The 14,644-nt window shown below is 36.3% G+C and overlaps 1 protein-coding gene across 13 annotated transcripts in view; it reads left to right on the plus strand.

Moving 5' to 3' along the window:
- Window positions 1-14,644, plus strand: part of MCTP1 (multiple C2 and transmembrane domain containing 1) — a 542,541-nt gene that overhangs the window by 520,424 nt on the left and 7,473 nt on the right. For 11 of the 13 annotated variants that reach the window (XM_086717754.1, XM_086717763.1, XM_086717822.1 and 8 more), the window contains 2 exons: window positions 6,086-6,195; window positions 10,171-10,280. The exons of 1 other annotated variant lie outside the window; for it this stretch is intronic. In XM_086717754.1, coding sequence (XP_086573880.1) covers window positions 6,086-6,195; window positions 10,171-10,280 — 220 coding nt within the window. The remainder of the gene's footprint in view (window positions 1-6,085; window positions 6,196-10,170; window positions 10,281-14,644) is intronic. One more of the 13 variants, XR_015254973.1, reaches the window with a different exon arrangement.

A 14,644-nucleotide genomic window follows, 5' to 3' on the forward strand; every position in this document is an offset into this window, starting at 1 on the left:
TACATTGCCTAGCCCAGGAGCCATTTCTCTCTAAATTTCTGTTACTTTACAATCAATTGTAAAGTTACAGGCAAAATGTGTAACATTAAACTAACAGGGCAAGGCACAACTAAATGCAATTAAAAATTGCATTGTAGAAAGCAAGTACTGAAAAGCATAGGGCTACCTTGCAAGAGAAGAGGCAAAAAATGAAGACCAGGTAAATGTTCATTCTGCAAAAAAAAACATGTGCAGGGCAGCGGAAGTGGGGGGGGGGTGGTGGTGGTGGAAGATGGTCTCTGTGTAACATTATAAAGATCTACCATCATTTTCAAAAATGGAATTTGACAAGTTAACACTAAGTCATCTGGGGCAAAACTAATGCATAAAAAGGTTGCATATTTTAGGGAATTCTGTCTATTATTTCAAAATTTTGTTTTTACTATAAGCAAAAACAGATAATTTAAATTCTTTTAATAAGAAACCGTGTCCATAACTTTATTATTACTACTACTATCAATAATAATTATAGACAGTTTATTTGTACAGGCATTATGCTAAGAGCTCTACATGTCTTATTTAATTTAGTCCTCTTTAGAACTCTGAAATGTAAATGTTTTAGAGAACTTTTATTTTTTAAGAGAAAAATATACTGTCTTAACTGGTATACATCTGTCCTCTTAACCTTAAACATTATCTCAGAATCCTTTAATGTCTCAATGGAGGGTTCTTATTATTAAGGTTAATATGAGTTAAAGAGCCAAGGCATTAAGTAACCTGGGTAAGATTTGATATAATAAAAACTGAGTAACACACGGAGATACAACTCAGTAGGAAAGGGTCTCTGACTTGCCAAGCTGCTGTGAGAATTTCAGTATTCTTGATTTGGGGCTGAAACATAGTTTTCTCTATCTGAAAAAGAAGGAATATTGGCAGAGAGAAAATATTTCATCACCTTGTGTGTCTTTATTCAATCTATATCTCATTTCTAATATATTTTCCTTAAGTTAGAAGTGTAGCTCTGAGAGGAGTTTTGCAGGGCATTTTACTGAATGAACCAAGCAAGTTGGGAACCCAAACCATCTTTAGCATAAAAAATAAATCACATGAAACACAAGATGTATTCCAAACACAGTTGTACACCCTGTGCTATGTGAGACTCTATTTGCTCACAGAAAAGCTGTAAACTATAACAATTCTGTCTCATAGCAAATATCAATCTTATCACTCACCCTTTACCAGAGGTTACATAGCAAGACTTTAAAGGAAAAGCAAAATTATAATCAAGATGAGCTCTTTGGGGTGGTATATCTGAATGCTTCATCCAGGAAATAATAGGTAAGGTGATCATACGTCCCAGATTGCTGGCTGGGTCAGTTCCATTCTATGCTTCTCTTGGCATAAGATTTAATAGCTGCCCCTTTGCACTCTTAAGACATTCTTTCACTCTAGAAAGTAATTGAAATAGTATTAATTTTATAACAAGTATTTTGACCAAACATATTCTACATACTTGTTGTGACCAATATAGTACAGGTGTTCAACACATCCATTTTCCATCACGTCAACAGGGCTGACAATGACTACTTTGGCTGGGCCCCTAAAGAGCGTTCGTGACTATGACAGGATGCAGCTGGATACATGGAGAGTCCAGCCACACAATACATATCCCCCAACACCTATGACTTTGGGTTCTTGTTCCCATTCACAATAGGACCCATGAATGGGGCACTTGTCATTTTGGTTTGAAAGTCACTGGACAGGATTCTCTAAATATGTAATGTACTCCTATTGATTCTTTAGGTCTTTAGATATTCCTAAATATTTCAAAGCTAGGAAGTAGATACTTCTGTAGAAAAATCTAGTTAACTTCCTGTCGTGATATGTGATCATAAAATAGGTGAATATGAAAGAATCACTGTATTTCAAGTTTGCAGTTATTTATGGTGTGTGGACTATTTAAAATATAATAAGATTTTTAAAAATTATATAGAGCCATTAGAAAAAGTTGTATGATATAAATCTCACATGTTCTCAGATTTATAGTTATAGCTTTTTTTTATGGGTAATTTTTTTTTTTACATCTTCAAAAGAAACCTTAATAATGCATTAAAAAAAAAAAAAACAAAAAACCAACCAGTGTCACTACCAAGCCTTTGGATGATTAACTACCCTATGATATTTCTTTCATCCAAGCTGGTTTATAAAGGAAAGCAAAAACGACAATAAAAGAAATGTACCAATTTATTCTCTACTAATAAAGTATTGAACATTAGTGAAAAAAGTGTGAAATATTGGAATGCAACACAGAGCAATTCCATTACCCATTGCAGTTTTGGGTCATATACTGTATATAAAGAGTAATTACTTCATTGGTTGGGGACCACAGTGGAGGAATATAGGACTTGATGAAAGAGATTTTAAAATAAAAATTTTATCCCAAAGCATTTGCTTTTCAAAACTTTGTCAACATTACAGGCCATCTTATTTTGTTTTTTTGTGTTTGGGGATGAGGGGTTGGGTAGTAGGGTAGGAGTAGAGAAAAAACAGAAAATTAAGAGTGAGCAGATTTTTAAAGCTCTTTAGCCAGTAATCATAGACCCGCACATCAATTTTAAAGTATCTACTAAGAAGACTTTGTACATGCTTTCAGTGACACATCTTACTAACAAAGATCCAGTATTTAAGATTTACACACTGCATTATTGACATCACATCTGGTGGTTTCTAACACATCTTTCACTTCCTACTGTTGAATCAAGTTTCCTGACTTTATTATCTTGCTGGTCATGGTGACTACAATATAAGTTCCTAAATGTTTTCAAGTCTTTTGTTCTTTTTTATTACACTGGAATTCTGGGTAGGAAATGAAACCTTCCTGGATAGGATGGTAGGGTAACATGGTATATTATGGAGAGAATAAACTTTGGAGTTGGCCTATCATAGTCCTAATCCAAGTTGTCACTTTTCTCAATCCTTCCTTTCTTCTTCAGTAGAGTGGAAGAAAAAGCTACATTGTAGGATGACGTTATGAAGATTGAATGAGCCATGTTGAAAAACACATGATAATGCTTAATGTGTGTATTTATCTTCTACTTCTTTCTAAAAATAATTTAAAACAGATATAAGAATACAAAAAGTATATATTAAGAAAAAATAGAGAAACCACCTAAAATCATGCTCAATGAGTATCAATTCCTTTATTTCTTCTACTCATGTTCCTTCAATTATGATATTGGAGGAAATCAGTGAAATAAAAGTAAAGCATTAATTGCTAAGAATTATTAATATGATAGGAGGTAACTTCTATTACCTGTAATATTTTGACACATTCTCTTCATCTTTTTTCCAACCCACCCATTTCAAAAAAAGTTAGTATACTTTATTTCACATTTACCTCTCCCCCCATATCTATTTGGTCATAAGCATTTTTGTTGCCATTAAATATTCTCTTTAATATTTTGTAATTTCATAGTAGTATCTCAGTTGTTTGTGCTATAAGTAATTCCACAAAACATGTCACTGTTTTTTCTTTTCTTTTTGTTATAATAAAAAAACTGCAATGAAGGTCTTTTCAGACCAACATTTCCAATATTGAGTATATTGGAAATCCCATCCATTGATGTGTCATATTTGTTGCAAATTTTTTCCCATTTAGCCTTTTAAACTTATGAGGATTTTTGACAGAATAAGTTTCTTATTTTATGTAACTTTTGCCACCAATTATTGTTGTGACTTCCTTTACTGCTTGTATGTTTAAAAAGTTATTTCCTGTTCCAAGGTCACTAAATAACTTACCTACATTTTCTTCTGTTTTTATAATTCACCTTTAGTTGTTTTGCTTTTTAATTAATCTAGAATGTATTTGTGGATTTTTGAGGTAGATCTGAGTAGAATTGGGCTATCTCAAGTAGATTTGAGAGTCTGTTGAGGTAGGATTTAACATAATTTTCCACAAATAGTTGACACAAGTACCCAGTAACATACTGCTTTCATCTTTATGGTGGATTTATGCCGTGCTTTATCATTAAACAATCTCTCTTTCACTGTTCATCTTTCATATTTTAATTACTTAAATATCTGGTACAATAAATGCCTTCTCATTGTTTCTCTTTTGCAAAAATTTCTTGGCTATAGCACTCAATTTATTTTTCCAAACAAATTTATCAAATTCTCCCCATTTCACTGCATTCCAAACCCATTAGAATTTGCTTGAAAATGCACTAAACGTGTATGTTCAACAGAAGAAAAGAATACATTCTTTTAATAATCACTGTTCCAGTGCAGAAACACAGTATCTCTCTTTTCTTTATGTAGATTCTGTACATATCTTATTAATGTTATGCTTAAGTGATTGTGGATTTTATTGCTATTGTGAAAAGTATTTTTTCACATGATCATTTCAAACTGGTAGGACATTATTCTCAATGAATTTTGATTGTGCAACCAGCCTTCTTCGATTCTAGCTTGATTTATTCTGTGTGCAGAAAAATACTTGTAAGAGCACTTTATTTCATAGAGATAAATGAATTTAGCCGGTGTTTGAGAGAGAAAACACTGAAGGCCATAGAGATGATTAGAACAGACCAACTTTGTAATTAGGAAAGAACAGAAGGAGCCACTGGATATCCATTTTTTTCTAAAGTGTACAATTGCAGAAGTGAAATTAATGGACTTTGTTTTATTACTGGGGAGGGAAAAAAGACAAGAAATTGATGCGTTCATGTCTGTAATGGTAAGTGAAGGGTGGCTTTTGAAGACAGTGGGGACCTTGAGAGTACTTAATTGTTCTGTCTACTTTGAGCCTTATGCATCGCATCTACCTTATTGTCTGGACAGTCTATCTTGATATAAGCCAAATGAATAATGAAGACAATATCTCCCATGGGAATTAAATTTAAAATGACAGCTCTAAGTAACTTTTATCTAAAGATCATGTTTAAAACTGGCCTCCATATCCTCAGTCCCACTGTAGCCTGTTGTTCTTGGGGGCTGCAGATACACCTGTCATTCACTTGCCCTCAGTTTCTAAGGTGGCAGGATGCCAGCCCAGCCATGTTCACAGTGCAAAGTGCTTGAGACTTTTCTAAAGTGAAAGTCAGTATGTAAATGTGCAACATGACGACATTATTATTCTAGCTTTCTGGCTGCTTTCAGCAAGCACTGACTGCCACATGAGGTCTCAAGTGTTCTGGCACAGTGTGGAAGTGTTCAAAAGAAGTTAAAGTAATGAAATTGGATCTACATTTCCATAGATATTCAAGCTGGCATGGAGGAATGGAGTCATGGAATCAGGGTTGGATGGTCTCCACCAAACAGCCTAGGCAAGTGCCTGTGATGCCAGGCTACTAAGCAGAAATTTCAATCGTGAAAGGCCACCACTATTTCTTCCTCTGGGTCTAAAATTACAAAATGTGCACATTTCCCCCAGGCTCACACCATTCTCTGGGTGCTTTACACTCAATCCCACCCACCCATTCCCTGGAGCACACTAGCTCTGCTTAAAACCAGGACAAGTTTTAAAATGAAGAACGAAGTACAAAGAGGGGGGGAAATGTTTAGTTAGAACCCGAAAATAGCATATGCTATTGCATCAGGTATGGACTGTTATACTTAAGAGATGGGCCAGGCTTACTTTGCATCTGATTTTCCTAAACTACTACTTAGGAAGTGTTTACTTGATTAGTTTCCATTGACCTTGTCTTTTTTTTTTTTTCCCCTTTCAGTTTTCATTGCTCACAGGTCTTCCGGATTTGGTTATTCTGAGACCTGCCCTCTCTCCTACACCTTTACATCCTTCCCCACCCCCACCCCCCCAACTCTGGCTAAAATGTTTCTGTTCATCAGGGCAAAATCAACAGAATTGGAGTCTCTTGCTTTGCAACTACCTTTATGTTGGCATAGGTCCATGATGCTGGATGCCCCTCGTCCTCCATCTCCCTTTACACCCTGATAATTTTATCGGTTCCAAGCATCCATTTATATATACACAGAGATAAAGCTTATTTACGTTTAAAAATGTAAGAGAGGGACAATTCAAGAATTCAAGCACTGAAGAGTACCGTTACTCACACAGAATCTCTCTTTTTTCTTAATTGTATTTTAGGACAGTGAAAAAAAGGGATTTATAAATAAAATCTATGCCATCCAGGAGGTTTGTATCAGTGTCCAGAACATCCTAGATGAAGTGGCTTCCTTTGGCGAAAGGATAAAGAAGTGAGTGATGCTGACATGTGAGCCCTGACCTTCTGTGGGACAGAGTGTCCATTTGTTTCTCAGAGGGTGAAATGCCACATTCTTTTTGGCAGGGGATACTCCTTCTGGTTGATCTATTGCTCAGTTTCATCATTATTTACTTTGTTTCTGCCAGTCTTTGGTTTTCTGAAAGTTCTGTCAATTTCCTTCCTGAAATTTAGAACATATTGGTTGGAAAGAAGTCCTACTTGTAGCTTTGAAGAAATAACACCGTCCTAAATTTTAGCACATTTTCACAGTGAAAGACTTTGTTCTTAAATGGAATATGAAATCGTGATAGGAAAAAAATAAACCAAACTAGATGAGAATTTCAGGTAATCAAGACACATCTTCATTTTATTATAGGTTGACATATTGTCATCGAGTAACTCTAAAATTTTTTAAAAAATCATATTTTATAGAGCACTCTGCAAAAATATTTTTTAACTTGTCTATTTAAATAGTTGAGATCATAATTACAGATGAAATAAACTAATAGTTTTAATAATTCTTAAAAAAGGAATTACCTTTCCTAATTAAAAAAATAAATACAGCTTCATTGAAAGCTAATATAAAATTAAGAATATAATTTTCTTATATTAAGAATATTCTTGTGAATTTTACATTACTTGTGTTTTACTTGCAATAGTTTTATTTACTAATGAACTTTTAAAAACAACTGTCTATAAATCCAATGATGTGGATTTATAAGTCTTAATGACCAGTTAAAAATATACTAAGGTTCCATACTACTAAAGTATGTGAAAATTGGCCTACATAATGATTGCTAAATAGTCTATTCAAGGGGTGCTGTTATCTGGATAAACCTACATTTTCTAGTTTCATGTATCTATTCATTATTATTCATATTATTATTCACCAGAAGTGTTCTACAGATATGAATCCTTGGGCATACACATTTGAAAGGAGTAAATTATTTAAACTAAAGGTGTGAGTCATTCACCTAGTGCTTTTCATGTTTCAAGGAATAATGCATTTTATTTTGTATAATTTTTTAATACATTTCCACTTATGCATAGGTGCTGAGTTTCCATTTTTTATATCATATTAGAATAGCTTCCCCTTTACTCCAAATGTACAGCAGCCTTTAGTCTCAGACATCTGAAGACCAAGTCCCACATTTTTTTCTTCTTCCTCTCCATGTTATTTCCATTTCTAAGAATGTTCCTTTGTTCTGCACACCCTTTCCACTGGAGCATAGTGTGAAGTCCTAAATTAAATAGGGCATTTCCCTTTTGAGTGTTGTCCTTTCTCTGAGGTACACTATGTGTTGATACCTGATGGAAGTATTTCATTTATACCATAAAGACACTGGGTCAGCTCTGAGGTCAGGCAAATTTATGCCTGAGAGGAAAAGGCTTCTTTGTAACTCTAGGTGGTTGGGGACCTCAGATGCTTGGTTGGAAAACATCAGAGCCAGTTGGAGGATATGACCAGATCCTGGCTGTGGAACAGCCTTGGGAAAAACTGAGTTTTATGGAACTTTCCACAGGTATAGACAGAGGTATAGGTATAGGCTGAGGTACAGAAACAGGCATAGGATCCAGTGAGTCTTATAGAAGCCATCTTTCCTTTACAATTTTTTGAATATTAAAAAAGAGAAGGTCCCCTGGGGTCACATGAGATAAAATGCATCTATTCAGAAGGCAGATTCAGAAGCAATCATTAAGTAAAAAGTGAAAAGCCTCTATAATTACATCTTGTTACTAAATAATCATTCCAGAACTTTCTTGAATTGCATCTTTTTTGGGGAAAGATCATATTCTAGATTTAGTTTTCATGATGCACTGTGGATTTAGAAAAGGGCAGTCTTTTTTTCTGACATTAGCTACACTGGTAGCGATTCCTTGCCATTTATCCTTCCAAAAGGAGAAAGGAGAACACAGGGAGCCCTTCAGGAGGCTGCCCAGAAGGAGGGTTTTCTCACTGAAGAGCCAGTGCTCTTGCACACTGAGGTGTGCTGATGCATGGCTCTGAGCTGAGCCCCAGGAAAACGAGCAGACCCTCCTCAGCCTTCTGTTCTCTTCACACGTGGGCAGAACCAAGGGAAGCACAGGTCTCAGTGAAGAAAGGAAGGCACGATCCTTTACCAGGGGACAGTGAAACAGGGTGCTCACTCTGGCCAGGGGAGGAAACAAAGAGAAAAGCCAGACCCCAAGAGTTACTGAAAACAAGACAACCAGATTGATTTCATTGTGCCTCTTTTACTAGAAAAAAAAAAAAAAAAAAAAAAAAAAACATTTTTAGGAAACATTTGACCCTAGACAGACAAAAGGCAAGGTATATGCTCACAAAGCTAAGGATTCACACCTCAGTGTTATGCCGAGGGGAAATATAGGAAGAAAATCTCTTAATCATCCTTTATAGGAGCAAAAACTGCCCTGGACAAACCCCACTCCAAGTGCATATAACATACATTATCAGGAAATTAGAGAAAATTAAAAACATTCACATTTATCCCTATCATGTATAATTTCATATTTTCCTGAAGTGTCTTTGGCGCCCTTGTCAGTGCAATAGACTACTAGAGTTGATTAGCTCTAAAAATATCACTTTGATTCACATAAATGTGTTGCCATCAGTATCAGTCCACCACAGTAACAGCTGTCCTCATTTTTAAAGGGGGAAGTTGAGGCACAGAAAGGTTGATTTGTCTAAAGTCAAATGGCAGAATCTAGGCTCTGAACATAGGTATCTTTTTTGCTTTTTTCATTAAACTGCAGTAAAGTGTCACTCAACAGTATGTGTTAGTTCCTCCTCAGAGGCTGGTTGTTGAGGCAGTTGTATGCTTGTAAACGGTGACATAATTATATGCCCAACATTGTGGACTCCATGCAATGGTTCCGTTATTATTTTGCCATTCTCCATTAAAAACCATGAGATTCACTACAGAATTTCTACACAAAGAATCCTAAACTATTGCAGTATTTCCATGTTCGATTTCCCTGCTTTTCTACATCTTTTTAAACTTCTCTGTCATTTTCTTTTTTGTCCCACTACATTCCTCCCCATCTTCCTCGTACTGTCTTTTTTGTAACTTCTTCTACTTTTCCTCACCGATCCTGTTTTTGTCCTTTGTTCTGATGTTATCTGTCAACATTCAGTCTTGCAGCCTTCCCTGACCCCTCTACATTATCAATCAGCAGCAGGATGGGAACACTGCAGACCCATCAGGCAGGCCCTGCTGTAACCCACTTTGCCAGCTTACACTCCATTTTCAGTCTTTCCAACAAATCTACCATGTGCTTTCCTTTGCCAGAAATAATACAGGGAGAATAGGAGTCACTACTGATTTTATTTCTTAATTATCTCTGTATTTCTGGGAAGGGCAAGGATGGCAGGTGAATTTTTACAAATCTAACTGCTCTGTTCCCCCTTCCTGACTTCTAGTTACATTTGAAACATAGCTGAAGTGAAAAGTGAGTATTTCTCGAAGGAATTCTAAACTCAAGAGGATTTACACAACAGTGTAAGATTTAAGTCTACAGACAATTGCTGACATTTTATTTCCAGTGTCGGGAATCCAGTGTGAGTTGACAGAAGAAAGAATGGTAGGCCCAGGGGCATTCTCCTCTATGAAATTTTGGAGGAAACAAGATTGGCTACTAGTTTTAAAAGCAGAAAAACCTATTTAAAAAAATTTTTTTTTAACCACCTAGGAGTCTAGTGCAACTTGAGGCCCTGAAGTCACCTGGGACAATCTGGAGGGGTTGGTGGCAAGCCTTGTTTACCTGGGCCCTGCTTTCATGAAACTCAGCAGATTGTGACTAACCTGTGTCCTCTGACAGTCTACTACAATTGCCTTCTATTCCAGAGAGAAATGCAGTCTTACTAGATCCCTAGTCCAGAGTGTGGGTTAGAATCACATTTATTTTAATCTTTGCTTGAAAAAAGTATCAAGTGCTCAGATTGCTGATGTGTTAATTTCTTATTCAGTACTTTCAACTGGACTGTCCCATTCTTAAGCTGGCTGGCCATTGTAGCCCTCTGTGTGTTCACAGTCATCCTGTACTTCATTCCACTGAGATACATTGTCCTTGTCTGGGGTAAGTAAAGCCTTTTTTTTTTTTTTTTTGTAAACTGCCTTAGATACTAGGAACAAACTATTTTTAAGGAATGAGTTATACTGTCAGTAGTTCCCTGTATTTATTATCATGAAGCTACTCCATGATGAAAAGAGACAGGTCAGTTAAAAATCACAACAGTATAAAGATTTAGGTCTACCTACAAAATGCATTTTTCTTATCTGGCACCATAGGCTCCATCATACTGTAAACATGTAGTTGTGCAGATTCTTCATATATCAAAGTGTAGCTTTGTCTAGATACCATTCTGATTTATTTTCACCACTTATACGTAAACAGAGGCATTTCGATCCATATGGTGCATTTAGGACAATATGCTTTTGTGCTGTGGTGCTTTATCTTGTGGAAGTGTCCGTAAACACAGTTCTATGTATGGCCGCCTACTTAAGAGGTCACCTTTAGGAGGCAGAAAAAGGGTCCTTGGCACTGACAGGCTGCTTAGGAATAAGAAACCTGCTTTATGTATACTAAACAAAATTGCTTCTGTGCAAGTTCACTTTAAAGGTGGTATTTTCTGGTCCTAATTTTTAACGCAGTTATGCTGCAGGCCAACAGTTCCTGTGGACCTAGACTCCACTTAGGTGGTAGTTTCAGCATCCTTCATTATTTTAGGGCTTCTGTTCCTTATCTGAGAAAATTCTTGGTTTGAAAAAAATTGTCCTTCTGTAAGATGTACTAACCTATAAAACTACATTAATGACATACATAAACATGACTCAGTAGAAGTATGACTCTCTACTTCCCCCTCAGCCTGCATACACCTAAGATTGTTAAACATATGAAATGCAAAGAACCGAATTGGGTATTAAGTCCAGAAAACACACTTGAAAAGGAATGTTTTGTTATTTTCTGAGATTTTTTTTTTTTTTTTTTTTTTTTATTTTATTTTTGGGACAGAGAGAGACAGAGCATGAACGGGGGAGGGGCAGAGAGAGAGGGAGACACAGAATCGGAAACAGGCTCCAGGCTCTGAGCCATCAGCCCAGAGCCTGACGCGGGGCTCGAACTCACGGACCGCGAGATCGTGACCTGGCTGAAGTCGGACGCTTAACCGACTGCGCCACCCAGGCGCCCCATTTTCTGAGATTTTTAAAGAAATGCTGGAAAAAGTGACAAAAGGGATCAGAGGTCTCCAAACCCTCCAGTTTTCAGATTCCTGTCTCCCTATTCTTTTTGGCCTATCTTGTCATATCCTGAATCAGCCCTCTTACCCTTTATCATCACTCTCCTTACTTTACATCTTGAGTAAGGAGTGGGGGAGGATGATTACTTTTTTCCCTTGTTATAATTTAAACAGTTTCAAATAAGATATACCTTCACTACACAAGGAGGGAAGCATTTCTACTCTTCTTGCTTCCCTGATGTATGTTCAAGGTCTTTCATTCTTTCCTTTGGTATTTAAAACAGATGCTGTTTTATTGAAGGAATTAGGGTAGGGCATGAGGTGTGGCAGTTTATTATCTCTAACCTACTTAGGGTCAGAACTGCCATCTCAGCTGTGATAGGTAGTGAACCTCTGGTTCTCTTTCCCCAGCGTTCTCAAAAAGCAGAGCCCATGGCAAACATCTGGCTCTGTAACCTGGGGTGGCCTCACTAGCTCTGTCTTAAACGTAATTCTAAGAGAATGTGTTTGGGCCTCTTGTTTCATCAAATGAAATAAAACAAGAACAGTATTTCTTTAGTGCTAGGTGATTGCTGAAATGTTAACCAGAAATTTAAGACATGGGTCTCACATGGGGAGACAGGCCAAATTCAAGACTGCAAAAGAAGTTTATTCTGCTGAACTTCCTGAAGAAGAGCCAAGATCCTCTAAGTTACAGCTCGGTTTGTTGATCTCATATAAAGCTGTTAATTTATTTTGTATACGTGAATATGCTTGGTCACTTATTAAGAGCAATATAAATTTCAGAGTAGACTTATCTCACTGAAATTCTACCTTGTATCATAGAATATGTGGGACAGATACTTCTGGTTTTGTGTATTGTTTTGACATTGCTATCCCATTACAGTTTTTGTTTCTGTAATAGCTCCAATTTCCCCTGTTTGCCCTCCAACGACATTTGCTCTTCAGGTAAGAGCAGAGGATTCACTGTTGAATAACTTAGTATGGGCAGATATAGCTCCTCTGTCATGGTTTTTGGCTGCTCTAGTCCAAAAGTGATCCAAGTAAGTCAATCACAGCATCTTTTGCAAGCATTACATTTAAATTTTGTGTAATTTAAAAGGAAAATTGCTTTCTGAAAATCTCATTGCCAGAGATGGAGAAGTGCAAACATTTTTCCTATGGTGAGAACTTTTAAGATCTACTCTTTAGTGACTTTCAGATATGCAGTACAGGATTATTAACTAGAGTCACCATGCTATCTATACATGACATCCCCATGAATTTGTACCCCTTCAACTCATTTATCCATTCTCCCACCTCCTGCCTCTGATAACTACCATTCTGAATCTATGAGCTTGGTTTATTATTTTTTTAGATTCTACATATAAGTAAAATCATAAGATGTTTGTCTTAGACTCTTTTCACTTAGCATAATGCTCTCAAGGCCCATCTATGTTACTGTAAATGGCAAGATTTCCTTAATCTGTCAGTGGATACTTAGGTTGTTTCCATGTCTTGGCTATTATAAACAGTGCTGCGATGAACATGTGCCAGGAGGGTGTATTTATCTTTTTGAGTTAGTGTTTTTGTTTTCATTGGCTAAATATCCAGAAGTGGAACTGTATGGACATAGGGTGGTTCAATTTTTCTTTTCTTTTTTTTTTTTTTTGAGGATTATCCATACTGTTTTCCACATGCACCAGTTTACATTCCCACCACCAGTGAATGAGGTTCCTATTTCTGCACAAGCTTGCCAGCACTTGTTCTTCCTTGTCTTTTGACAAGAATAATGGCCATTCTAACAGGTGTGAGGTGATAACTCAAGGTGTTTTGATTTCCCTGATAATTAGTGATGTTGAGCATCTTTTCGTGTACTGGTTAGCCATCTGTAGGTCTTGTTTGGAAAATAAGATCCTCTGCCCATTTTTTAATTGGACTGTGTTTTTGTTTTTCCTGTTGAGTTGTATTAGTTCTTTATATATTTTGGATATTAGCCCCTTATCAGATTTGTAAATATTTTCTCCCATTCAGTAGGTTGCTTTTTTATTTTATTGATGGTTTCCTTTGCTGTGCAGTTTTTTAGTATGATGTAGTCCTGTTTATTTTTACTTTTGTTGTCTTTGCTTTTTGGTGTCCACTCTGAAACATTGTCAAGACCAATGTCAAGGAGCTTATTACCACCTTTATTTGTCATTTCTTCTAGGTTCCCAATTTGTCGGTGTGTAATTGTTCACACTAGTCTCTTATGCTCCTTTATACATGTGTGGTTTCTGGTTTAACACATCCTTTCATTTCGGATTTTATTTAAATCTTCTTTTTTTCTTGGTAAGTCTAACTCAAGGTTTGCCATCTTACTGATCTTTTCAAAGAACCAGCTCTGAACTTTATTATTTCCTTCCTTCTACTAACTTTGGGTTTTGTCTGTTGTTTTCTTCTCTAGTTCCTTGAAGTGTAAAGTTAGTTTGAGATTTTTTTTTTTTAATTGAAGTAGGCATAATTGCTATGAACTTCCCACTTATAACTGCTTTTGTTGTACCCTATACATGTTGGTATGTTTTATTTCCATTTGTCTCAAGGTATTATTTCTTCATTGACAAATTGGTTCAGTAGCATGTTATTTAATCTCCGCATATTAGTGAATTTTCTAGTTTTCTTCTTATAACTGATTTCTAGTTTAATACCATTGTGGTTTTTTTCATCTTTTTCAGATGTATATGATTTCAATCTGTTTTATTAAGATCTGTTTTGTGGCCTAACATATTTATCCTGGAGAATGTTATGTTCCATGTGCCCTTGAGAGGAGTGCATATTCTCCTGCTTTGGGATGGAATGTTCTATACATGTCTGTTAGGTCCATGTGGTCTAACATGTCATTTAAGACTGCTTCCTTATTGATCTTCTGCTTGGATGATCTATGTGTTGATGTGAGGTATTAAAGTACTCTAGTATTATACTGCTATTGCTCCCTTTATGTCTGGTAATATTGACTTTACATGTTTAGGTGCTTCTATGTTGGCTGTATAACTACTTTAAAATGCTCTGTCCTCTTGTTGGACTGGCCCCTTTATCATCGCATAATGCCCTTTTTAGTCTCATGTTACAGTTTTTGTTTTCAAGTATGTTTTGTCTGATGTAAGCACAGCTACCCCAGTTTTCTTTTGGTTTCCATTCCTTCACTTTCTGTGTCCTTCTATCTGAAATGAGTCTTTTCTAGGCAGCA

This window comes from Puma concolor, chromosome A1 (assembly GCF_028749965.1).
Source record: "Puma concolor isolate L17-30 chromosome A1, mPumCon1.1.hap2, whole genome shotgun sequence".
Classification (NCBI taxonomy): domain Eukaryota; kingdom Metazoa; phylum Chordata; class Mammalia; order Carnivora; family Felidae; genus Puma; species Puma concolor.